Below are 22,746 nucleotides of genomic sequence, written 5' to 3' on the forward strand. Positions count from 1 at the left end.
AAGGGTGGTTGGAATCTGGAAACACACTGCCTGAGGGGGTGGTAGAAGCAGAAACCCTCACAACATTTAAGTATTTAAATGAGTACTTGAAACACCATAGCATACAGGGCTACGGGCAATGGGATTAGAATATAGATGCTTGATGGCCAGCACGGACACGATGGGCCTGTTTCGGTGCTGTATAACTCTATGACACCAATAATGGATCAAAATATTGGAACTCCTTTCCTAGCACCACATGGACTCCAGCGGTTCAAGAAAACAACTCACCACCACCTTCTCAAGGGGCAATTAGGGGATGGACAATGAATGTTGGCCTAGCCAGAGACAACCACATCCCATGAATTAATAAAAAAACAAAATCTCTTGGGTAATATCCCAGGAGCAAAGCAATTGCCCATCTGAGATTCAAACTTGCCGGGAAATTCCCACCGAGCCAGCGGCTCAGGATCCCGTTTTACGTCGGGTCACCGGCAAACCGGGTTCAGGAAGGTTTGGGCCGGACCGTTATCATGAAAAGCGAACAGCCGAGCGGCGCAGCTTGTGGATATTCACGTTTAAGTTCATATCTGCTTCAGCATTTGTGCCTCATAAGCTTTCAGTTAGTTTGAGAGGAAAATCTGAGGTAATTTTTTTGAGGGCGGAAATCTTCACTCCCGGGTGTAGGTTCCAGTTGGAGCGGGTTAAGGTGGTGGCTCCCCCGCAGTTTCCATGGTGACCGCTCGGAAGCTGTTGACTGGCCGGACCTCATTCACTGTGACACCTTCTCGGTTCAATGGTGCCGTCCGGCCAGGTGGCCGCCCCTCGACTGAATGTCGGATCAGGCCCCCGGTAGCAGGTCAGGCCCCAGGCGGCGCTGGGGGCTGGTCCTCCTGGGCGCTGCCGGCGGAGCCGCGCTCGCTCTGTACGTGGCGGCTGCACCGTTTGTGGCTCCGGCTCTGAGGCGGGTTTGTCTCCCCTTCGTCCCGGCCAGCACGGCCCAGGTGGAGACGGTGCTGCAGCTGCTGAGAGGCCGCCGGGGAGCGCTGGTGGATATCGGCAGCGGGGATGGCAGGATCGTGAGTGACTGAGAGAGGAGGAGGGAGAATGCTGCGGGAATGAAGAGAGGGGTAAAGCGAAGACAAAAGAAAGGGAGAATGGGGGATGGGAGAGAGAGTTAAAAATTACGAAGAGAGCGAGAGAGAGGCGGAGAGAGTGGGGGAGGGGCGGGGAGAGAGTGGGGGAGGGGCGGGGAGAGAGTGGGGGAGGGGCGGGGAGAGAGTGGGGGAGGGGCGGGGAGAGAGTGGGGGAGGGGCGGGGAGAGAGTGGGGGAGGGGCGGGGAGAGAGTGGGGGAGGGGCGGGGAGAGAGTGGGGAGGGGCGGGGAGAGAGTGGGGGAGGGGCGGAGAGAGAGTGGGGGAGGGGCGGAGAGAGTGGGGGAGGGGCGGAGAGAGTGTGGGGGAGGGGCGGGGAGAGAGTGGGGGAGGGGCGGGGAGAGAGTGGGGGAGGGGTGGGGAGAGAGTGGGGGAGGGGCGGGGAGAGAGTGGGGAGGGGCGGAGAGAGAGTGGGGGAGGGGCGGAGAGAGAGTGGGGGAGGGGCGGAGAGAGAGTGGGGGAGGGGCGGGGAGAGAGTGGGGGAGGGGCGGAGAGAGAGTGGGGAGGGGCGGAGAGAGGGGGGGAGGGGCGGAGAGAGGGGGGGAGGGGCGGAGAGAGGGGGGGAGGGGCGGAGAGAGTGGGGGGAGGGGCGGAGAGAGTGGGGGGAGGGGCGGAGAGAGTGGGGGGAGGGGCGGAGAGAGTGGGGGGAGGGGCGGAGAGAGTGGGGGGAGGGGCGGAGAGAGTGGGGGGAGGGGCGGGGGGGGCGGCGAGAGGAGGGACGCAGGGGAGAGGGAGCTGGGAGACACGAGTTGGGGGGTAGAGAGTGGGAGGTGGAAGAGGAGGGGTGCGGGAGTTGGTGGGGAGAGGAGAGGATGTTGAGTGGAACTGGCGGGAGAGAGAGGGGAGGGGCATGAGAGTAGGGGGGAAAGGGAGAGGTGGTGTGTGGGAGAGGAGGGCTGTGGCCGCCGGGGAGCGCTGGTGGATATTGGCAGCGGGGATGGCAGAGAGAGAGAGTTAAAAAACACAAAGAGAACTGGAAAGGTGAGTGGGAAAGGGCGGAGATAGAGGAGGGTTGTGGAAGTGAAGAGGGGAATGCGAGTGGCGGGGTGAGGGAGAGGAGGCGCTGTGGGAAAGGGGGAGAGGAGTGGTGTGGGGGTAGTGAGGGAGGAGAGAGGTGTGTCAAAGTGGGGGGAGAGTGAGGGGAGGGGCATGGGGGAGAGCGAGGGGAGGGGCATTGGGGGAGAGCGAGGGGAGGGGCATTGGGGGAGAGCGAGGGGAGGGGCATTGGGGGAGAGCGAGGGGAGGGGCATTGGGGAGAGCGAGGGGAGGGGCATGGGGGGGAGAGCGAGGGGAGGGGCATGGGGGGGAGAGCGAGGGGAGGGGCATGGGGGGGAGAGCGAGGGGAGGGGCATGGGGGGAGAGCGAGGGGAGGGGCATGGGGGGAGAGCGAGGGGAGGGGCATGGGGGGAGAGCGAGGGGAGGGGCATGGGGGGAGAGCGAGGGGAGGGGCATGGGGGGAGAGCGAGGGTAGGGGCATGGGGGGAGGGGCGTGGGGGGGAGAGCGAGGGGAGGGGCATGGGGGGAGAGCGAGGGGAGGGGCATGGGGGGAGAGCGAGGGGAGGGGCATGGGGGGAGGGGCGTGGGGGGGAGAGCGAGGGGAGGGGTGTGGTGGGGGGAGAGTGAGGGGAGGGGTGTGGTGGGGGGAGAGTGAGGGGAGGGGTGTGGTGGGGGGAGAGTGAGGGGAGGGGTGTGGTGGGGGGAGAGTGAGGGGAGGGGTGTGGTGGGGGGAGAGTGAGGGGAGGGATGTGGTGGAGGGAGAGTGAGGGGAGGGGTGTGGTGGCGTGGAGAGTGAGGGGAGGGGTGTGGGGGGGGGAGAGTGAGGGGAGGGGTGTGGGGGGGGGGAGAGTGAGGGGAGGGGTGTGGGGGGGGAGAGTGAGGGGAGGGGTGTGGCGGGGGGAGAGTGAGGGGAGGGGTGTGGCGGGGGGAGAGTGAGGGGAGGGGTGTGGCGGGGGGAGAGTGAGGGGAGGGGTGTGGCGGGGGGAGAGTGAGGGGAGGGGTGTGGCGGGGGGAGAGTGAGGGGAGGGGTGTGGCGGGGGGAGAGTGAGGGGAGGGGTGTGGCGGGGGGAGAGTGAGGGGAGGGGTGTGGCGGGGGGAGAGTGAGGGGAGGGGTGTGGCGGGGGGAGAGTGAGGGGAGGGGTGTGGCGGGGGGAGAGTGAGGGGAGGGGTGTGGCGGGGGGAGAGTGAGGGGGGGCATGGGGTGAGAGTGAGGGGGGGCATGGGGTGAGAGTGAGGGGGGGCATGGGGTGAGAGTGAGGGGGAGGCATGGGGTGAGAGTGAGGGGGGGCATGGGGGGAGAGTGAGGGGGGGCATGGGGGGAGAGTGAGGGGGGGAGAGTGAGGGGGGGGAGAGTGAGGGGGGGTGTGGTGGGGAGTGAGGCGGGGTGCGTGGGGGAGGTGTGTGGAGGGGAGGGGTATAGGGAAGGGAGGGGAGGGGTATGGGGAAGGGAGGGGAGGGGAGCTGGGTGATGAGGGTGAGGAGGGACGTGGGAGTGTAGGGATGAGGGACATGGGAGTAGGGTGGATGAGGGTGAGGAGGGACATGGGAGTGGGGGGAGAGGGTGAGGAGGGGTGGGGGGAGAGGGTGAGGAGGGGTGGGGGGAGAGGGTGAGGAGGGGTGGGGGGAGAGGGAGAGAACGGTGTAGGAGTGAGGGCTGGAGAGAGGGAGGAGGAGTTGGACGCAGAGATAGGGAAAGGAGGGCTGTAGAAGTCTCGGGGGGAGAGTGAGGGGAGGGGCATGGGTGTGGGAGGGGAGGGGAGTGGGGTGATGAGGATGAGGAGGGACGTGGGAGTGGGGGGGATGAGGGTTAGGAGGCACATGGGAGTGGGGAGAGGGTAAGGAGGGGTGTGGGAGTGGAGGGAGAGGGAGAGAGCGGTGTAGGAGTGAGGGCTGGAGAGAGGGAGGAGGAGTTGGACGCAGAGATAGGGAGAGGAGGGCTGTGGATGTCGGGGGAAGAGAGGGAGTGGAGGGGAGTGAGGGAGAGGAGGGATGTAGAAGAGGGAGGAGGGGTGCAGCGGAGGGAGAGGAGGGGTGCGGGTGTGGGAGGGAGAGGAGGGGAGTGGGAGGGAGGGAGAGGAGGGGAGTGGGAGGGAGGGAGAGGAGGGGAGTAGGAGGGAGGGAGGGGAGTGGGAGGGAGGGAGAGGAAGGAGGGGAGTGGGAGGGAGGGAGAGGAGGGGTGTGGAGCGGAGTAGGAGAGGAAGTATGAGGGAATGGGGTGGAGTGGGAGAGGGGGGAAGAGAGGTAGAACAGGGGTCTGGGAGTGGAGAGGGAGAGGAATGGGGTGAGGGAGTTGGGGGAATAGGAAGAGGTGGGGTGATAGGAAGAGGAAGGGTGTGGGAGTTGAGAGGGGAGAGGGAGGAGTGGTGTGGGCGTGTGCCGGGGAGGGAGGAGGGGTGTGGGCGTGTGCAGGGGAGGGAGGAGGGGTGTGGGTGTGTGCAGGGAAGGGAGGAGGGGTGTGGGCGTGTGCAGGGGAGGGAGGAGCGGTGTGGGCGTGTGCAGGGGAGGGAGAGGAGCGGGGTGGGCGTGAGGAGGGAGAGAATGGGTGTGTGCATGGGTAGGTGAAGGAAAGGATGGGGTGTGGGCAGGGGAGGGAGAGGAGGGGTGTGGGAGTGGGCAGTGGAGGTAGAGGATGGGGTGTTGCAGTGGGTGGGGTAGAGGAAGAGAGGAGGGTTGTGAGATCAGGCAGGGGAGAGGAGGGATGTGTGAGTGGGTAAGAGGGATAAGATGGGGTGGGTGGGGGAGAGGGAGAAGAGGGGTGTGGGAGTGGGTGGGGGAGAGGGAGAGAAAGGTAGAAATGTTGGGAGATTGAGGGAGGATATTTAGTGTGCTACTGTCCCATTTCCATGGAAGGATAGCCTCAAAATTCAGCTTATGTTTGTGCTTTATTTTTTAGTTATCTCCCTTTTTTAAAAATAAATTAATAAGCAAAGTGAAAACATGTCTCCACCTCCTTATCATACTTTGTCATTTACAACCCTATTTATATTGGGCCATAACTTCCAAGCTCCCCAACATCAGATTTGGGGGGTACACCAAAGATGTGCCAGGGAATCCCTCTCAGAAGTTCCCAGGTAAGGGTTTGCATGGCAATTGCCCAGAAGTGCAAACTTCCTCTGGACAATTGCGCTGCTCTGGGAACCATCTGAAAATGCGGTTTAAATTGCAGACTTCGGATGGTTCGGCCAAGGTTACAACAATAGTTACCCAGAAAACATTAGAGGAATTAAAACCTCTTCTAACTTCTCGGTAACTATTGTAAACACCCAGACCGACCCCCATGGGACTCCCCCGACCTTAGGGGTATGGGCAGGGTAAATAGTGAGAAACTGTTCCCATTTGAGAACGTCAAGAATTAAAGGGCACGGATTCAAAATAATTGGCAAAAGGTGTAAAAGTGATGTGAGAAAAAGATTTTTCACTCAAGGGTGGTTGGAGGCTGGAATGAACTTCCTGAGAGGGTGGCGGGGGCAGGTTTGTTCGAGGTATTCAAAAGGGAATTGGATTGCTACCTGAAAGAAAGAATGTGCAGGATTATGGTGATAAGACATTGGAGTGGGACGAGGTAGAACGCTCTTTCAGAGAGCCAGTGCAGACTTGATGGTCTGACTGGCCTCCTCCTGCATTGTAAAGAATCTATGATACCGATTCCATCCGTCTCCCTGGCATCATTCTGAGATTAAGCCAGTCTGTTCGCAACCTTGGTGTCACATTTGATCCTAAGACGAGCTTCTGACCTTATATTCGTGTCATAACTGAGATCGTCTATTTCCACCTTTGTAACACCACTTCACCCCTCTTTCAGGTCATCTGCTGCTGAAACCCTCATTCATGCCTTCATTACCTCTAGCCTTAACTATTCCAATGCACTCCTGGCTGGTCTCCCACATTCTACCCTCCGTAAGCTTGAGGTCATTCAAAACTCTGCTGCCTAAGTCTTAACTTGCAGCAAGTCCCGTTCCTCCAATTCCCCTGTGCTAGCTGACCTACATTTTTTTCTGCGGTCAAGCAACGTCTTGATTTTAAAATTCTCATTCTTGTTTTCAAATCCCTCCATGGCCTTGCCCCTCCATTTGTTTGTAATCTCCTCCAGCCTCCAAGATATCTGCGCTTCTCTAATTCTGACCTGTTGGGCATTGCTCCACTGTTGGTGGTCGTGCCTTCAGTTGCCTTGGCCCCAAGCTGGAATTCCCTCCCTGTGCTTCCCACCTCTCTCTTGTTTCCTCCTTTAAAACCTACCTCTTTGGCCATGTTCTTGGTCATCTGACCTAACATCTCCTTATGTGGCTCAGTGTCAAACTTTGCTTTCTAATGCTCTTGTGAAGTGCCTTGGGATATTTCATTACCTGAAAGGTGCTATATAAATATAAGTTGTTGTAGAATGATCCTTGCTCTGTACACTGTGACATGCATATTATGGCATTGTCTTTTAGAGGCAGTGTTGTAATGTAAATGGGATATCAGGGAGACTTGTAAGCATTTGCAAAGTGGTCATTGATGAATCAGTAGGAGGACCCCTGTGCAGAAATGATTAACTATACCTCTCAGTAATGTATCTGTCAATCATCAGCATGAGAAAGCTGTCTGCATTAAACCAAAAAGAAATCCAATTGATTGATAAGTCCTGAGGGAAGAAATGGAATGGCCATGTCCTACAGAATGAAATTAACATGGTGACTCTCCCAGGGGCAGTGAGCTTGGGTACCTCCTGACCTCCCTTCTTAGGTGTAGCTGTAGCAACAGGCCCCTCCCACACAGCAAGCTAAAAAATGAAAGTTAAAAGACATGATAGAAGGGGAAATGTGTGAAATTCCTCCTGTCTAATTTTAGCAAAGAATTGACGCAATGTTAGAGCATGGTAATAAGAGAGAATTTTAATGTAATTCTAGGCTACAAAAGAAATTTAAACAGTATACTGTTCAAAATCATAGCCAAAGGAATTTATGCAAATAATAGGTACATTTCACAATGAAGTCTGCAACACAAATTGTATTCCAATCTAAGTAGTCATCATAGGTATATTTATGGCCCAGGTGTCTCTAAGAAAAGCACAAATTTTATTTGAATAAATTTCTTGTTCATATCAGAGATTTTAATACTAATTCTGTTTTTAAAAACCCATAGTGACTAATTACATTAGTCCAGTAATCTGATTAAATTTTTTATAGAGAGATGTTTTTCCTGCCAGTGGAATATATAAGTTTGTTTTTCTGTGTGTTCTCTGAACCTGGAATTTTCTTGATCAAGCTTATACTGATATTAATTCTGTGTTGCTCTTGCCAATGGCAATTTATGCTGAAAATTTCTGCAGTTCTTATTTGTATATGGCAGAGTGCATAAAACCGGCGTAAATTCTATGTTACTATTAGGGACTGAAGAAACCATACAGTGTTTAAACCTCTCTTTATCTTATTCATGTTATGAAAATTAGTTTGAATCATTCATTCACATTAAACACTGCTGCATTTTTAAGGAAAACACCTTTGTGGAAGCTTTTCTAATATAATGTTACTGATTCTGATGTCAAATAAAACATTCAATGATATAAATTTATTCTTGGAAAAATCACCAAATCTGCAATGCAGATATAAAACTTGAGGCCTTTTCCAAGTTGAAACTCCTCAGTTTTACTGCTTTTGGGTTGGGGGGCTGGTGGGAAATATGTTGTGCTTAAATTTTGAGCTCATTCAGAATTGGCATAAATTCAGGAAAGATGCGTTCTCTGGTTTTAGTGTGGAGCATTAAGGAGCGTGGGTCGTTTACGGTAGATGTAACTTAGAAGTGGCACAAATGATGGTGAAAATTCCCATGTCTTGAGGTTCTGGCATAAATTACTTACATGAAAGTTTCCTTGTTTAAAAAAAACTGATGCACTTACACTGTGCCATAAATTATTAGGAAATTCCGTACCATAAAATTTGGTGGAGAGTGATTATGTAGCAAGCAATTAAGAAGAAAGTAGAATGAGTTCTGTAACTGTTGTTGACAAACAATAGCCATCTTGTGCACAGGAGATCTTATAAGCACCAAGATGAAAAGAAGGAAGAAAAATACTTGCATTTATATAGTGTCTTTCACATTCTGAGCAGGTTCCAAAGTTTCACCACTAGTAGAAGCTATAGTTACAACATGACACATTTTACATTGTTTCCATTATAATTGTGGACATAGGAATTCATAGTAGAAATATAAAAATTAGGGAATATATACTTTAAAATAGTGCTGAATTAATTTGTGCTCTAACTCTGATTCACATGAAAACACAACTTGGTCTTGATTCCTCGTGTACAATGACATGAGAGGCCAAGTAATATTGCATTTGTCTGGTAGTACAGAGCTTGAATATTGCTGAAAAGAGAGGTGTTGCCAAACTTTTTCATCTTGCACTCATCAGGACAAATGGAAGAATGCCAAATTTCAAATGATTGGTCACAGCGTTGCCATAGAGGCAGCAAAGGGGAAATCTAGGCTCCCCGAGTTCCTGGGTTATTCAAAAAAGGCACAAGATTTGATCATTATTCCTTTTGTTTGCAGAGAACTGGTCCTTCTGTTTGAATGTATGTGGCTTCTAGCAGATGTAAATAAACCACATTACAAGCTTTACTGATTAGTTTGATTGTTAGTGCAGCTATTAATACACTCAGGATTGTTCACCAAGTGCTACCCATTTCTGAATCACTTCTTACAGTAGATGTTTTGGGTTTTTCAGTGCTGATGCATGTAGGCTGTACGAATCAAACAGCATGCCCCCTTGGTTCGTATAGGCAGAATACAAACCATCCTCAACCAATCCAAAGCAAAAACGTCTACTGTCAGATGTTATTCCATGATTAGGTAGCACTTGCGGAACAATCCTGAGTGTGCTAATAACTACACTAACAGCCAATTTAAGATTATTAGTCAAGCTCGTAACTTGGCTCATTTACGCTTTTTAGAAATGACATACATTCATACAAAGGAGCCCATTATAAACAAAAGGAGTATGTTCAAGCCTTCTATCTTTATTAAATTACCCAGGAGCCTATAGTTCCCTGTTGCTTTCTCCATGGCCAATCAACGCCTTGGCCAATCAGAGTTGTTTTGCCAACCAATCAGCATCCTTTTCTCCTGTAGTATAAATTCTTGTGATGTTTGAAATTTGGCATTCTTGATTTGTCCTGATGAGTGCAAGATGAAAAGCTTCAGCAATGTCTCTTTTCAGCAATAATATTGTGCTATATATTTGATTAGTTGCTGTAACCATCCTGAAATATGTTTTAACCAAATATTAATAGCTGTCATGTCCTAGATATTATTGAACACTTGATGGGTTTTCACTAGATTTTGGAACAGACCTAATAAAGGTTGGCATATGTTCCTTTATTGGGAATAATACTGTTCTAAAAGTAAAACATTTTAACACTATTTGTATTAAAATTACTGTTAAACAGCTCTCGAAATTTTGGATCATTATGTGTATGAAATCCGCTATGTTGGTTACTGCAATGTGGAAATTGTGGACACAGCTTTTATAGTGACATAGTAGTTGTCCAACTTCTATTGACGCCCCACCATATAAATTGCATACTCATGTTAGTTGGTCATTAAAAATCAACAGCCTGTTTATCAGGGTTGACAATAATATGTCCTTTTGACTTTATAGGTAATTGCAGCAGCAAAGCAAGGGTTTCGAGCTGTGGGTTATGAGCTGAATCCTTGGTTGGTTTGGTACTCTAGATACAGAGCATGGCAAGAAGGAGTGCACCACAATACTAGATTTTACATTTCTGACTTGTGGAAGGTATACTCAGTGTTGCACAGTTTGTGCAGAACGGTTCTTATGTATTATTCAAATTCTGTTATTTTCAATGTGGGTAATTGTTTTTGTCCTTTGCTTTTAGGTCAATTTTTCAGAATATAGTAATGTTGTCATATTTGGAGTTCCTCAGATGGTGAGTCTGTTGTTAATCAATTCTAAAAAGTTTACTTGCGATATGTACATAAAGGTAAATTTTGCCAAACTCTGTTCCCGGTGTGGTACCTCACTTGATGGGGTTGTGCATTGGAGAAACTGGATGAAGAGCCATTTTTATTCAAACTTTCCTGCTAAAGTCTCCATTATATTCATAACAGACAGAACTGGCGAGTTCTATGTTTGGAGGTCGACTTCATTAGTCCCTTACAAGTAAATATATTAATAAATAAGTTTGTTTATAGGAGTTGGTTGTAGCTAGCACATTTTTCGAAGCCCTAGATCTTGGGTTTGAATCTAGCACACAATGATTGGGTTATGGTTGCCTCATTTTGGCAGTAAGTCTCTTAAGTGAAATAGTTTATTCACTTCAACTTGGTTCGTAGTGGCTGTAATTCCATAACAAACAAATCATTGTTAATTGGAACTAATTTGGTAATCATGCTCACAAGACCCATGGGATTGACTTAGGGTTAAAAAAAATTGTCTAATAATGGTAGGCAGCTGTCCTTCTAAAGCTTGGGATAATGACAGAAAGGAAGAACTTGCAATTGTGCAGCACCTTTCATGTCCTCAGGATGTCCTATAATTCTTCACAGTCAATGAATCATCTTTGATTCTGTTTTATTTATTTTCTTTCTTCCTGTCAGAAAGCCTAACCTGCACTTGAGATCTGTTGGTAGTGTGGCTGACACCAGGAGGTCACAGTGTAGTGGCATAGTCCTGAACCCTACTACTTCATGTTATGTACATTTATACTGTATGTGAAAGATTTTTTTAAAAAAAGAATCTAAGAATAGAATGGTGTATTTGAGGTTCACGCCTCATTTAATTGAGTAATGTTTCAGTGGAATAACAAGACTGGGGGTATGCGAAGAGGTAAAACAGAGAAGGAATCTCATGTTTTCAATCAGCCTCAAGATATAACAAATATGGAAATCATGATCTTGGACCGATCATCATTGGGTGTTTTTTTTTTAAGTATATGAGTTAATATATGGAGGCAGGGCCCCAAGAACTTGGTTTTGCCATGGATTAAGAAATTGGCATTGAAATTATATGTCTGTCGGAAAGCACGTTTTAGAAAAAGACAGTTGTGTCTGTGTTAGATGTGAAATGTGAGTTTATGTATTTTTATTTTGAATTACGACTTTGGATTAAGGAGATTTTTCTTTAATTTAGGAACAGCTTTATATGAGGGAATTTTCTGACTGCATTTTCTGTTCCAGATGCAGTCATTGGAGGAGAAACTTCAGAGCGAGCTGAAGGGCAATGCCAGAGTTGTAGCCTGTCGTTTCCCATTTCCCAGCTGGATTGCTGTTCATGAATCTGGAAAGGGAATCGATACCGCCTGGTTGTATGATGCAAAGTCATTTAAAACCACAGCAAAATAAGTCTCTGGTTAAAACAATGGAAAGGACAAGACAGGCATAATTTTCATATTGCTGCAGAGTGGCTCGAAGATTGTCTTTGAGAATTAAATAGTGGAAAAACCTTGATAGAAATGACCTAATCAATCAGCTAATCAGTTGGAGCTGCAGCATTGCTTTTAAGCCAGTCAATTTTTTTACAGGACAAATAATGCAAATATTGAACTCCATTGTAACTGAACAAATGTTTCTACTTTATCAGATTCAGTTAACAAAAATGTAATTTTAAATGAACTCTGTCCAGATGTGATATTTAATACAAGAACTGTTACTAATTAAACCTTTAATTATGTCTGGTTTATTGTAATGTTAAAGTGGACTCTCAGAATTGCCAGTGAATTTCCCTGGGATCAGTTTGTTAGTGTAGTGTGGGATTTGGCATTTAGCTATGAAAATGAGGAAAATTTAATCTTTGATATCTGATGTGTTATCCAATCTTTGCTGGTGTAGCAGAGAAGGAACACCATTTCCAGCTTTTGAACATTATTCATTGGTGTTTTTTTAATTCATTCATGGATGTAGGCTTCGCTGGCTGGGCCAGCATTTAATGCCCATCCCTAATTGCCCTTGAAAAGGTGGTGGTGAGCTGACTTCCTAAACCGCTGCAGTCCATGTGGTGTAGGTACACCCACAGTGCTGTTAGGAAGGGAGTTCCAGGATTTTGACCCAGCGACAGCGAAGGAACTGCGATATATTTCCAAGTCAGGATGGTGAGTGGCTTGGAGGGGAACTTCCGGGTGGAAATAGTGTTTCCATCTATCTGCTGCCCTTGTCCTTCTAGGTGGTAGTGGTCGTGGGTTTGGAAGGTGCTGTCGACGGAGCCTTGGTGAATTCCTGCAGCGCATTTTGTAGATGGTACAGACTGCTGTTACTGTGCGTCGGTGGTGGAGGTAGTGAATGTTTGTGGATGTGGTTCCATTCAAGCGAGCTGCTTTGTCTTGGACAGTGTCAAGCTTCTTGAGTGTTGTGGGAGCTGCACTCATCCAGGCAAGTGGGGAGTATTCCATCACTCTCCTGACTTGTGCCTTGTAGGTGGTGGATAGGCTTTGGGGGGTCAGGAGGTTGTTCACTCGTCGCATGATTCCTAGCCTCTGACCTGCTCTTGCAACCACAGTATTTATATGGCTAGTCCAGTTCAGTTTCTGGTCAATGTTAACCCCCAGGATGTTGATAGAGAGGGATTCAGTGATGGTAATGCCATTGAACATCAAGGGGCATTGGTTGGATTCTCTCTTGTTGGAGCTGGTCATTGTCTGACACTTGTGTGGCGTGAATGTTACTTGTCAGCTCAAGCCTGAATATTGTCCAGATCTTGCTGCATTTGGACATGGACTGCTTCAGGACATGATGGGGACAGGATTGGGTCTGGTATTGATGGTTAGTTCCCCTAACCTATCTCCCCTCAATAGTGTCTCCCGGGTGCGAAAATCGATGTTTAGGGCTTTCGTGTCATGGTTGCAAGTGTCCTTGAAGCATAGCCTTAGTGATTCTGCTGATCTTCTGCCTCCAGCTACCTCGTCAAACAGAAAATTCCCAGACCGTTTTTCATCCTGAAAATGTGCTCGAGCCAGCAAAGTTGCCTCAGGTTGATGAGTGCCAACATACTTGGGAGATTTGCCTTTGTGAGAACTGCCCCGTGCATAATTTGTCCTTCCATAAGATGCTCAGAATGTGCTGCAGACAGTGAAGATGAAAGGTGTTGAGCTTCCTTTCTTCATAGCAGTAAGTCATCCATGTTTCACAGCCATACAGCAAGGTGCTAGGAACACATGCCTCAAATTAGCACCTTGGTCCTAAGATTCAGCTTGATGTTATTCCATGCACGTTTCGTGAGTAGGCCGAAGGTGGTAGCTGCTTTCCCTATGTGAGTATCAAGTTCTGCATCAATTGTAGACTCTAGTAATTTACTGACCATAGGCATTAGACTAACTAGTGTGCCTCTTCCACTCTTCTTAAATAATGCAACTATATGTGCAATTTTGCAATCTAAAAGAACTGTTCCTGAATTACGAGAAATTTGGAGAATTCTAGTTAGAGCATCTGCAATGTTCTCACCTCTTTCTCTCTTTAGGTACCATGTCCTGAGAGGGCATTAGCAACCATGGACCTCCATGTTAATCTTGATGTGTGACTTACTTTAAAACCCTGAGATGGAAATTATTGAGCCCTGAGGATTTGTCACTCATTAGTGTCATTACTTTCTTTTTGTAATTCTTATTATCCATTTGTCACCCGTTGCTGTTCTTTGTATCTCTTCCATTTAACCGGATCATTGTTTTTGCAGTCTTGAGTGCTTTTCCTTTTAGTTTTATGTTGCCCCATGCCTCTTTAGTTATGGGAGTTTTTTTTTTGGCAGGTGGAGCATTTGCCCCTTAGAGGTAAAACCTGGCTCTGTATCACAAATTCATTTTTGAACACCTGCCACTGATCTGTCATTTTATGCATTAACAGAGACTATAAACTGGGCAAATCTGTCAGCCACATTTAAATCTAGAATTTTAGTAGCTGTTTTGGATTTTTCCCTTTCAAACACAACATTGAACTCAATCATATTATTGTCCCATTCGATAAATGTTCACACACTGTGGGGCTGTTAACTAAATCTGGCTTATCGCTCATTATTTTTTTCAATTATGGCCTGCTCTCTTGTTAGTTCCATGATATATTGCTAGAATATATTTCTATTCTGAACATAGAATATGTTCTGTTGGGGTGCTGGTGGTGTAGTGGTAATGTCACAGGACTAGTAATCCTCTGGGGACATGGGTTCAAATCCCACCATGACAGCTTGTGGAACTTAAATTTATAAATGACTGGGAACCAGGGAATATGGCCAGTAGGACTAAGACGAAGGGCAGGCAGGGAGAAATTACTGAATACAGTGGAACTGGGGGTCTGAAATGCATTTGTTTCAATGCGAGAAGTATAACAGGCAAGGCAGATGAGCTTAGAGCTTGGATTAGTACTTGGGACTATGATATTGCTATTACAGAGACTTGGTTGAAGGATGGACAGGATTGGCAGATAAACGTTCCAGGATTTAGATGTTTCAGGCAGGATAGAGAGGGATGTAGAAGAGGTGGGGGAGTTGCACTGCTGGTTAAGGGGAATATCACAGCTGTACGACAGGAGGACACCTCGGTGGGCTCATGCAGCGAGGCAATATGGGTAGAGCTCCGGAATAGGAAGGGTGCAGTCACAATGTTGGGGGTTTACTATAGGCCTCCCAATTGCCGGCAGGAGATTGAGGAACAGTTATGTAGGCAGATTTTGGAAAGATGTAAAAGCAATAGGGTTGTTGTGGTGGGTGATTTCAACTTTCCCTATATTGACTGGGAATCACTTAGTGCTAGGGATTTGGATGGTGCAGAATTTGTAAGGTGCATCCAGGAGGGCTTCCTGAGACAATATGTAGATAGTCCAACTAGGGAATGGGCAATACTGGACCTGGTATTAGGGAATGAACCCGGCCAGGTGGTCGAAGTTTCAGTAGGGGAGCATTTCGGGAAAAGTGACCATAACTCATAAGTTTTAAGGTACTCGTGGATAAGGATAACAGGAGTCCTCGGGTTAAGGTGCTTAAATGGGGGAAGGCTAATTATAACAATATTAGGCAGGAACTGAGGAATCTAGACTGGAGGCGGATGTTTGAGGGCAAATCAACAACTGACATGTGGGGGGCTTTCAAACGTCAGTTGATAAGAATTCAGGACCGGCATGTTCCTGCTAGGATGAAGGATAAGCATGGCAAGTTTCAGGAACCTTGGATAACGAAGGATATTGTGAGATTAGTCAAAAAGAAAAGGGAAGCATTCGTAAGGGCTAGAAGGCTGGGAACAGATGAAGCCTGTGGAGAATATAAAGAAAGTAGGAAGAAACTTAAGCAAGGAGTCAGGAGGGCTAAAAGGGTCATGAAAAGTCACTGGCAACCAGGATTAAGGAAAATCCCAAGGCCTTTTATACATATGTAATAAGCAAGAGGGTAGCCAGGGAAAGGGTAGGCCCACTCAGGGACAGAGGTGGGAATCTGTGTGTGGAGCCAGAAGAAATGGGAGAGATACTAAATGAATACTTCTCATCAGTATTCACCAAAGAGAAGGACTTAGCGGTTGATTTGTCTAGGGAAGAGTGTGTAGATAGCCTGGATCAAGTTGAGATCAAAAAAGAGGTATTAGGCGTCTTGAAGAATATTAAGGTAGATAAGTCCCCAGGGCCAGAGTACTGAGGGAGGCAAGGGAGGAGATTGCTGGGGCCTTGATAGAAATCTTTGTATCCTCACTGGTAACAGGTGAGGTCCCAGAGGACTGGAGAATGGCCAATGTTGTTCCATTGTTTAAGAAGGGTAGCAGGGATAATCCCGGAAATTACAGGCCGGTGAGCCTTACTTCAGTGGTAGGGAAATTATTGGAGAAGATTCTTCGTGACAGGATTTACTACCATTTAGAAGCAAATGAGCGTATTAGTGAGAGGCAGCATTGTTTTGTGAAGGGGAGGTCGTGTCTCACTAACTTGATTGAGTTTTTCGAGGAAGTGACAAAGATGATCGACGATGGAAGGGCAGTGGATGTTATCTACACGGATTTCAGTAAGGCCTTTGACAAGGTCCCTCATGGCAGACTGGTACAGAAGGTAAAGTCGCACGGGATCAGAGGTGAGCTGGCAAGATGGATACAGAATTGGCTTGGTCATTGAAGACAGAGGGTAGCAGTGCAAGGGTGCTTTTCTGAATGGAGAACTGTGACTAGTGGAGTTCCACAGGGATCAGTGCTGGGACCTTTGCTGTTTGTTGTATACATAAATGATTTGGAGGAAAATGTAACTGGGCTAATTAGTAAGTTTGCAGACGACACTAAGGTTGGAGGAGTTGCAGATAGTGTAGAGGATTGTCAAAGGATACAACGGGATATAGATCGGTTGGAGACTTGGGTGGAGAAATGGCAGATGGAGTTTAATCTGGACAAATGTGAGATAATGCATTTTGGAAGGTCTAATACGGGCAGGAATTATACAGTAAATGGCAGAACCCTTAACTGCATTGACGGGCAGAGGGATCTGAGTGTACAGGTCCACAGGTCACTGAAAGTGGCAACGCAGATGGATAAGGTAGTCAGGAAGGCATATGGCATGCTTGCCTTCATTGGCCGGGGTATTGAGTATAAAAGCTGGGAAGTCATGCTGCAGCTGTATAGAACCTTGGTTCGGCCACACTTGGAATATTGCGTGCAATTCTGGTTGCCACATTACCAGAAGGATATGGAGGCATTGGAGTGGGTGCAGAGGAGGTTTACCAGGATGCTGCCTGGTCTGGAGGTTATTAGCTATGAGGAGAGGTTGGAGAAACTCGGATTGTTCTCATTAGAGCGACGGAGATTGAGGGCGACTTGATAGAAGTTTACAAAATTATGAGTGGCATGGACAGAGTAGATAGTCAGAAGCTTTTTCCCAGGGTGGAAGAGTCAATTACTAGGGGACATAGATTTAAGGTGAGAGGAGAAAACTATAGAGGAGATGTGCGGGGCAAGTTATTTACGCAGAGGGTAGTGAGTGTCTGGAATTCGCTGCCAGAGGAGGTGGTGGAAGCAGGTATGATAGTGGTGTTTAAGAGGCAGCTTGACAAATACATGAATAGGATGGGAATAGAGGGATACGGACCCCGGAAGTGCAAAATGTTTTAGTTGACGGGCGATATGATCGGCGCAGGCTTGGAGGGCCGAAGGGCCTGTGCCTGTGCTGTACTTTTCTTTGTTCTTTGTTCTATAACTACCCTTCTGTTATAAGCTTGTCTGCTTATCCCAGTCTATATGGAAGTCTATATGCTTGTCAGATCTCTACATTAATACATTCTTGATTCATACACTTCATAGCTGCTACCAGGTTCCTATGCATAACTTCCATTACCGTTAAATCCTTTTCTATTTCTTAATTCTACCCGTAAAATCTCCATTGCCTGATTACTTCTCATTACTGCTACGATAGGAGCTAAACTGAGAGCTGCAAAGTCTGGTGAGTGAGGAAATTTTAAGGGTTAATTTCTGTCTAAAGTCTAATTTTAAATCTAGCAATCATTTAAAAATAACTTAATTTAAGGAGTAAAGTCTATTCCAGCTGTAAGCAGGGGTATACAAGTTCTCTGAGAGCAGCTGCAGCTAGTTAATTTGGTAGCTAGTTTAAACTGGTTTTCAGAAGCTTGAATCAGTTGTTTTTCAGAAAGTATATAACAGGCCTCCTTCAGTGCTGCTTGGTCTGCATTTGAGTCCTGCTTTGTGTGCATAGAATGTCAAACTGGGAATTTGGTGAGTGAGGGAGGTGCTCCTTTCTTTTTCTACCTTTTTTAGCCTCCAGCAGTTGGCCCTTACTTTAGTACAGGGGAACATACGAAATAGGAGCTGAAGTAGGCCATTCAGCCCCTCAAGCCTACTCTGCCATTCATTAAGATCATGGCTGATCTGTTTGTGTTTTGAATTCCACATTCCCATATACCTCTGATAACCTCTGATTCCCTCATCTAACAAGAATCTATCTACCCCCGCGTTAAAAATATTCAGTGACCCTGACTCTACCGCCTCCTGAGGCAGAGTGTTCCAAAGTCACACAGCCCTCTGAGAGAAAAGTTTCTCCTCATCTCTGTCTTAAAAGGGAAACCCCTAATTTTATAACAGTGCCCCCTAGTTATGGACTCATCTGCCAGAGGAAACATCCTTTCCACGTCCACCTTGTCAATACCGTTCAGGATCTTATATACTTAAATCAATTCATCCCTCATTCTTCTAAACTCCAGTGGAAATGAGCCCAGTCTGTGTAACCTACCCTCATAAGACAACCCGCATATTCCAGGTATCAATTTACTAAACCTCCTCTGAACTGCCTCCAACACATGTCCATCCTTCCTTAAATAAGGAGACCAAAACTTCACACAGTATTTGAGACAAGGTCTCACCAATGCCCTGTATAACTGAAGCATAACATCTCTACTTTTATGTTCAATTCCTCTTGTAATAAAGGATAGCAGTCCATTAGCCTTCTTGATTACATGCTGTACCTGCATACTAACGTTTTGTGACTCATGCACGAGAACACCTAAATCCCTCTGCACCTCGGAATTCTGTAGTCATTCTGTTTAGGTAATACTTTGCTTTTTTATTCTCCCTGCCAAAGTGAACAACTTCACGGTCTGGATCTTCTGTCCAACGTGAAGGGGCAGGCTCTGCATGTCGACGTGTAAAATGACGCGCGGTGATGTCGGGTATGAGTCTTGATGTCACCGCGCGTCATTCCGAACTTCAGTTTGGTGCACACTGGGGTTGGCTGCCCGCCTGCCGAATTGTCGAAGGCCTATTAAGACCATTTATCAACTAATTGAGCTGATTGTCTGGGCTGCCCATCCAACCTTAAGGTTGGTGGGCAGGCGAAGAACCCAGACGGCCTTTGCATTTCTCATGAAACCTCATCCACGGGCTTTTAAAATTTAAAATTTTTTTGAAATACACAAATGTTACAGCTTATGTGACACTGTCACATGAGGGGACATGTCTGAGTAATTTTTTTTCTCTTTTTCGCAATGCTTTATTCTTAATCTCCCTGAGGGACAGGCCCCAACTCTCCTACCTCCCCGCTGCCCGCACAGGTAGCGCTGAGTGCTTCTGGGTGCGCGTCACGCTATGCGGGCCTTAATTGGCCTGCCCACATTAAATGGTGGCATGCAGCAGATGACGGGTGGCGATCGGCTGTGCACATGCCTGCTCCCGTCCAGCCTGCCTGACAGGGAGAAAGTTCTCCCCCACATTTTCCTACATTATACTCTATCCAGATTTTTGTTCACTCACTCAACTTATCTATTTCCATTTGCATTCTCCTTATGTCTTCTTCACAACACACTTTCCTATCTATCTTTGTGCCATCTGCAAATTTAGCTACCATGCCTTCGCTCCCCTCATCTAAGTCATTGGTGTAAATTGTAAAATGTTGAGGCCCCAGCACAAACCCCTGCGGGACTCCAGTAGTCACATCTTGCCAATCCGAAAAAGACCCATTTATCCATACTCTGTCTTCTACCAGCCAGCCAAACATCTATCCATGCTAATACGTTACCTCATACACCACGAGCTTTCATTTTCCACAATAACCTTTGATGTGGCACCTTATCAAATGCCTTCTGGAAATCCAAGTGCAGCACGTCTACAGGTTCCCCTTTATCCACCACCCATGTTACTCCTTGAAAGAACTCCAATAAATTGGTTAAACATGATTTTCCTTTCACAAAACCATGCCGACTCTTTCCGATTACCTTGAGTTTCTCTAAGCCTAGCTATAATCTTCTTAATGATCGATTCTAACACCTTCCCCACAAAAGACGTCAAGCTAACTGGCCTACAGTTTCCTATTTTCTGCCTCCTTCCCTTCTGGAATAGAGGGTTATAATTGCTACTTTAAAGTCTGATGGAACCTTTCCAGAATCCAGGGAACTTTGGAAAATTAACACCAACGGTTCTACTACCTCATAGCCTCTTTTAAGACTCTTAAGATGAAGTCCAACAGGACCCGGAGACTTGTCAGCCCGCAGCTCCATCAGTTTGCTCAGCACTGCTCTCCTAGTGATTGTAGTTTCACCAAGTTTCCCTCTCCCTTCAACCTCCCGATTTGCAGCTATTACTGGAATGTTTTTTGTATCCTCTATAGTGAAGACAGAAGTAAAATATTTGTTCATTTCATCTGCCATTTCCTTTTTATCTACTATTAACTTCCCAATGTCACACTTTGGAGGACCAACTTTACTTACTCTTTTCCTTTTTAAATACCTGTTGAAACTCTTTTTACATTTCTAGCTAGCTTTATCTCATACTCTTAATTTCTTTCTCCTGATTAACCTTTTAGTTATTCTCTGCCATTCTTTATATTCTGACCAATCATCTGACCTGCCACTCATCTTTGTGAAGTTATATACTTTTTCCTCAAGCTTGTTGCTTTCATTAACTTCTTTAGTCAACCACGGATGGTGGGTCCTCCCTTTAGAATTTTTCTTTATAGTAGGAATATACTTATTCTGAGTGTTCTGAAATATCCCCTTAAATGTCTGCTACTGCTTCTCTATTGATCTATCCCTTAGCCTAATTTCCTAGTTCACTTCAGCTAGCTCAGCTTTCATGCCCACATAGTTGCCCTTATTTAATTTTAAAATACTAATCTTAGCTCCCTTTCAAACTGAATGTAAAATTCAATCATATTGTGGTCACTGCTACCTAGGGTTGCCTTCACTCTGAGGTCATGAATTAACCCTGTCACATTACACAATACTAAGTCTAATGTAAAAGCAAAATACTGCGGATGCTGGAAATCTGAAACAAAAACCAAAATAGCTGGAAAAACTCAGCAGGTCTGACAGCATCTGCAGAGAGGAAGACAGTTAACGTTTTGAGTCCATATGACTCTTCATCTGAACTAAAAAAAAATAGAAATGAGGTGAAATATAAGCTGTTTGAGGGGGGTGGGACAGGTAGAGCTGGATAGAGGGCCAGTGATAGGTGGAGGCAAAGAAGAGATTGCCAAAGATGTCACAGACAAAAGGACAAAGGGGTGTTGATGGTGGTAGTATTAGCTAAAGGATGTGCTAATGGTGACATTAAGGGTAGAAAGCAGGACGAGCAAGTGACAAATGGCCCAAGTGGGGGTGGGGTAGAGGGAAGGGATCGAAAAAGGCTAAAAGGTGGAGATAAAACAATGGATGGAAATAAATTTAAAAATAATAATAGAAATAGATGGGAAAAGAAAATTATATTAAAAAAATATATAAATTATTAGAAAAAAGGGAGATCGGAAAGGGTGGGGATGGAGGAGAGAGTTCATGATCTGAAGTTGTTGAACTCAATGTTAAGTCCGGAAGGCTGTAAAATGCCTAATCGGAAGATGAGGTGCTGTTCCTCCAGTTTGCGTTGAGCTTCACTGGAACATTGCAGCAGGCCAAGGACAGACATGTGGGCATGAGAGCAGGGTGGTGTGTTGAAATGGCGTCTAATATAACCGGCTCTCTGGCTGACTCCAGAACATGCTGCTCTAAAATACTATCTTGAAAGCATTCTATGAACTCCTCATTCAGGCTACCAATGCCAGTCTGATTTCTCAGTTTACATGCAGATCAAAATCACCAATCACCAATGATTATTGCTATCCCTTTACCACAAGCGCACAATATTTCTCCTTGTATACTTTGCCCTAAATTATGGCTACTATTAGGGGGCCTGTAGTCCACTCTCACTACTGACTTCTTTGCTCTACTATTCATCATCTCCATCCAAACCGATTCTACATCCTGACTTCCTGAACCAAGGTCATCTCTAACTATTGCACCAATGCCATCCTTGATCAACAGTGTTACCTCTCCAACTTTACCTAGCTTCCTATGCTTCTTGAATGTCTTATACCCCTCAATATTCAGGACCCAACCCTTGACATCCTGTAACCACATCTCCATAATGGCTACCAGATCATATTTATTTACTTCAATGTGCGCTATCAATTCATTTACTTTGCTATGAATGCTACACGCATTCAGATACAGAGCCTTTAGTTATGTCTTTTTCTTATCTTTGTAACATCTGGCCTTCAGTATTGATGACAACAAGAAACTTGGTGAATGGGTAGGCCTGTGCAAAATAGACCGAGAAGGGAAACCTCGCAAGGTTGTAGGCTGCAGTTGTGTTGTCAAGGATTATGGAAAAGACTCTCAAGCCAAGGATGTCATTGACAACTATTTCAGAGGAAAGTGATATGTTTCATAAATAAAAACAAAAGCTAAAAAAAAAAAATTAGTGTATTCTTAGGTTTAATCTCTCTGTCCCTTCCTGCTATTCTATGACCCTCAATTCCCATATGACTATTATGGTTTCCTGCCTTGAATCTACCCCTTGATTTGCCATATCTACTCAAGCTTGATTAGTAGGGAAATGGTGCTGGAGAAATTGATGGGATTGAAGGCCGATAAATCCCCAGGGCCTGATAATCTACATCCCAGAGCACTTAAGGAAGTGGCCCTAGAAATAGTGGATGCATTGGTGGTCATCTTCCCAGATTCTATAGACTCTGGAACAGTTCCTATAGATTGGAGGGTAGCTAATGTAACCCACTATTTAAAAAGAGAGGTAGAGAGAAAACAGGGAATTATAGATCAGTCAGCCTGACGTCGGTAGTGGGGAAAATTCTAGAGTCCATTATAAAAGATTTAATAGCTGAGCACTTGGAAAACAGTG

General features: G+C 46.5%; 1 protein-coding gene across 1 annotated transcript; it reads left to right on the forward strand.

Annotated features, from left to right (window-relative positions):
• The first annotated feature begins 657 nt into the window (after positions 1 to 657).
• atpsckmt (fATP synthase c subunit lysine N-methyltransferase) lies at positions 658 to 11,802 on the forward strand. The gene is made up of 4 exons (XM_078538725.1): positions 658 to 1,058; positions 9,768 to 9,905; positions 10,006 to 10,056; positions 11,306 to 11,802. The coding sequence occupies exons 1-4, from the start codon at positions 813 to 815 to the stop codon at positions 11,468 to 11,470; spliced, it is 600 nt and encodes a 199-aa protein (XP_078394851.1). The 5' UTR covers positions 658 to 812; the 3' UTR covers positions 11,471 to 11,802.
• The last annotated feature ends 10,944 nt before the right edge of the window (positions 11,803 to 22,746 follow it).

The sequence above is a fragment of the Cetorhinus maximus genome, chromosome 3 (assembly GCF_964194155.1).
Source record: "Cetorhinus maximus chromosome 3, sCetMax3.hap1.1, whole genome shotgun sequence".
Taxonomy (NCBI): domain Eukaryota; kingdom Metazoa; phylum Chordata; class Chondrichthyes; order Lamniformes; family Cetorhinidae; genus Cetorhinus; species Cetorhinus maximus.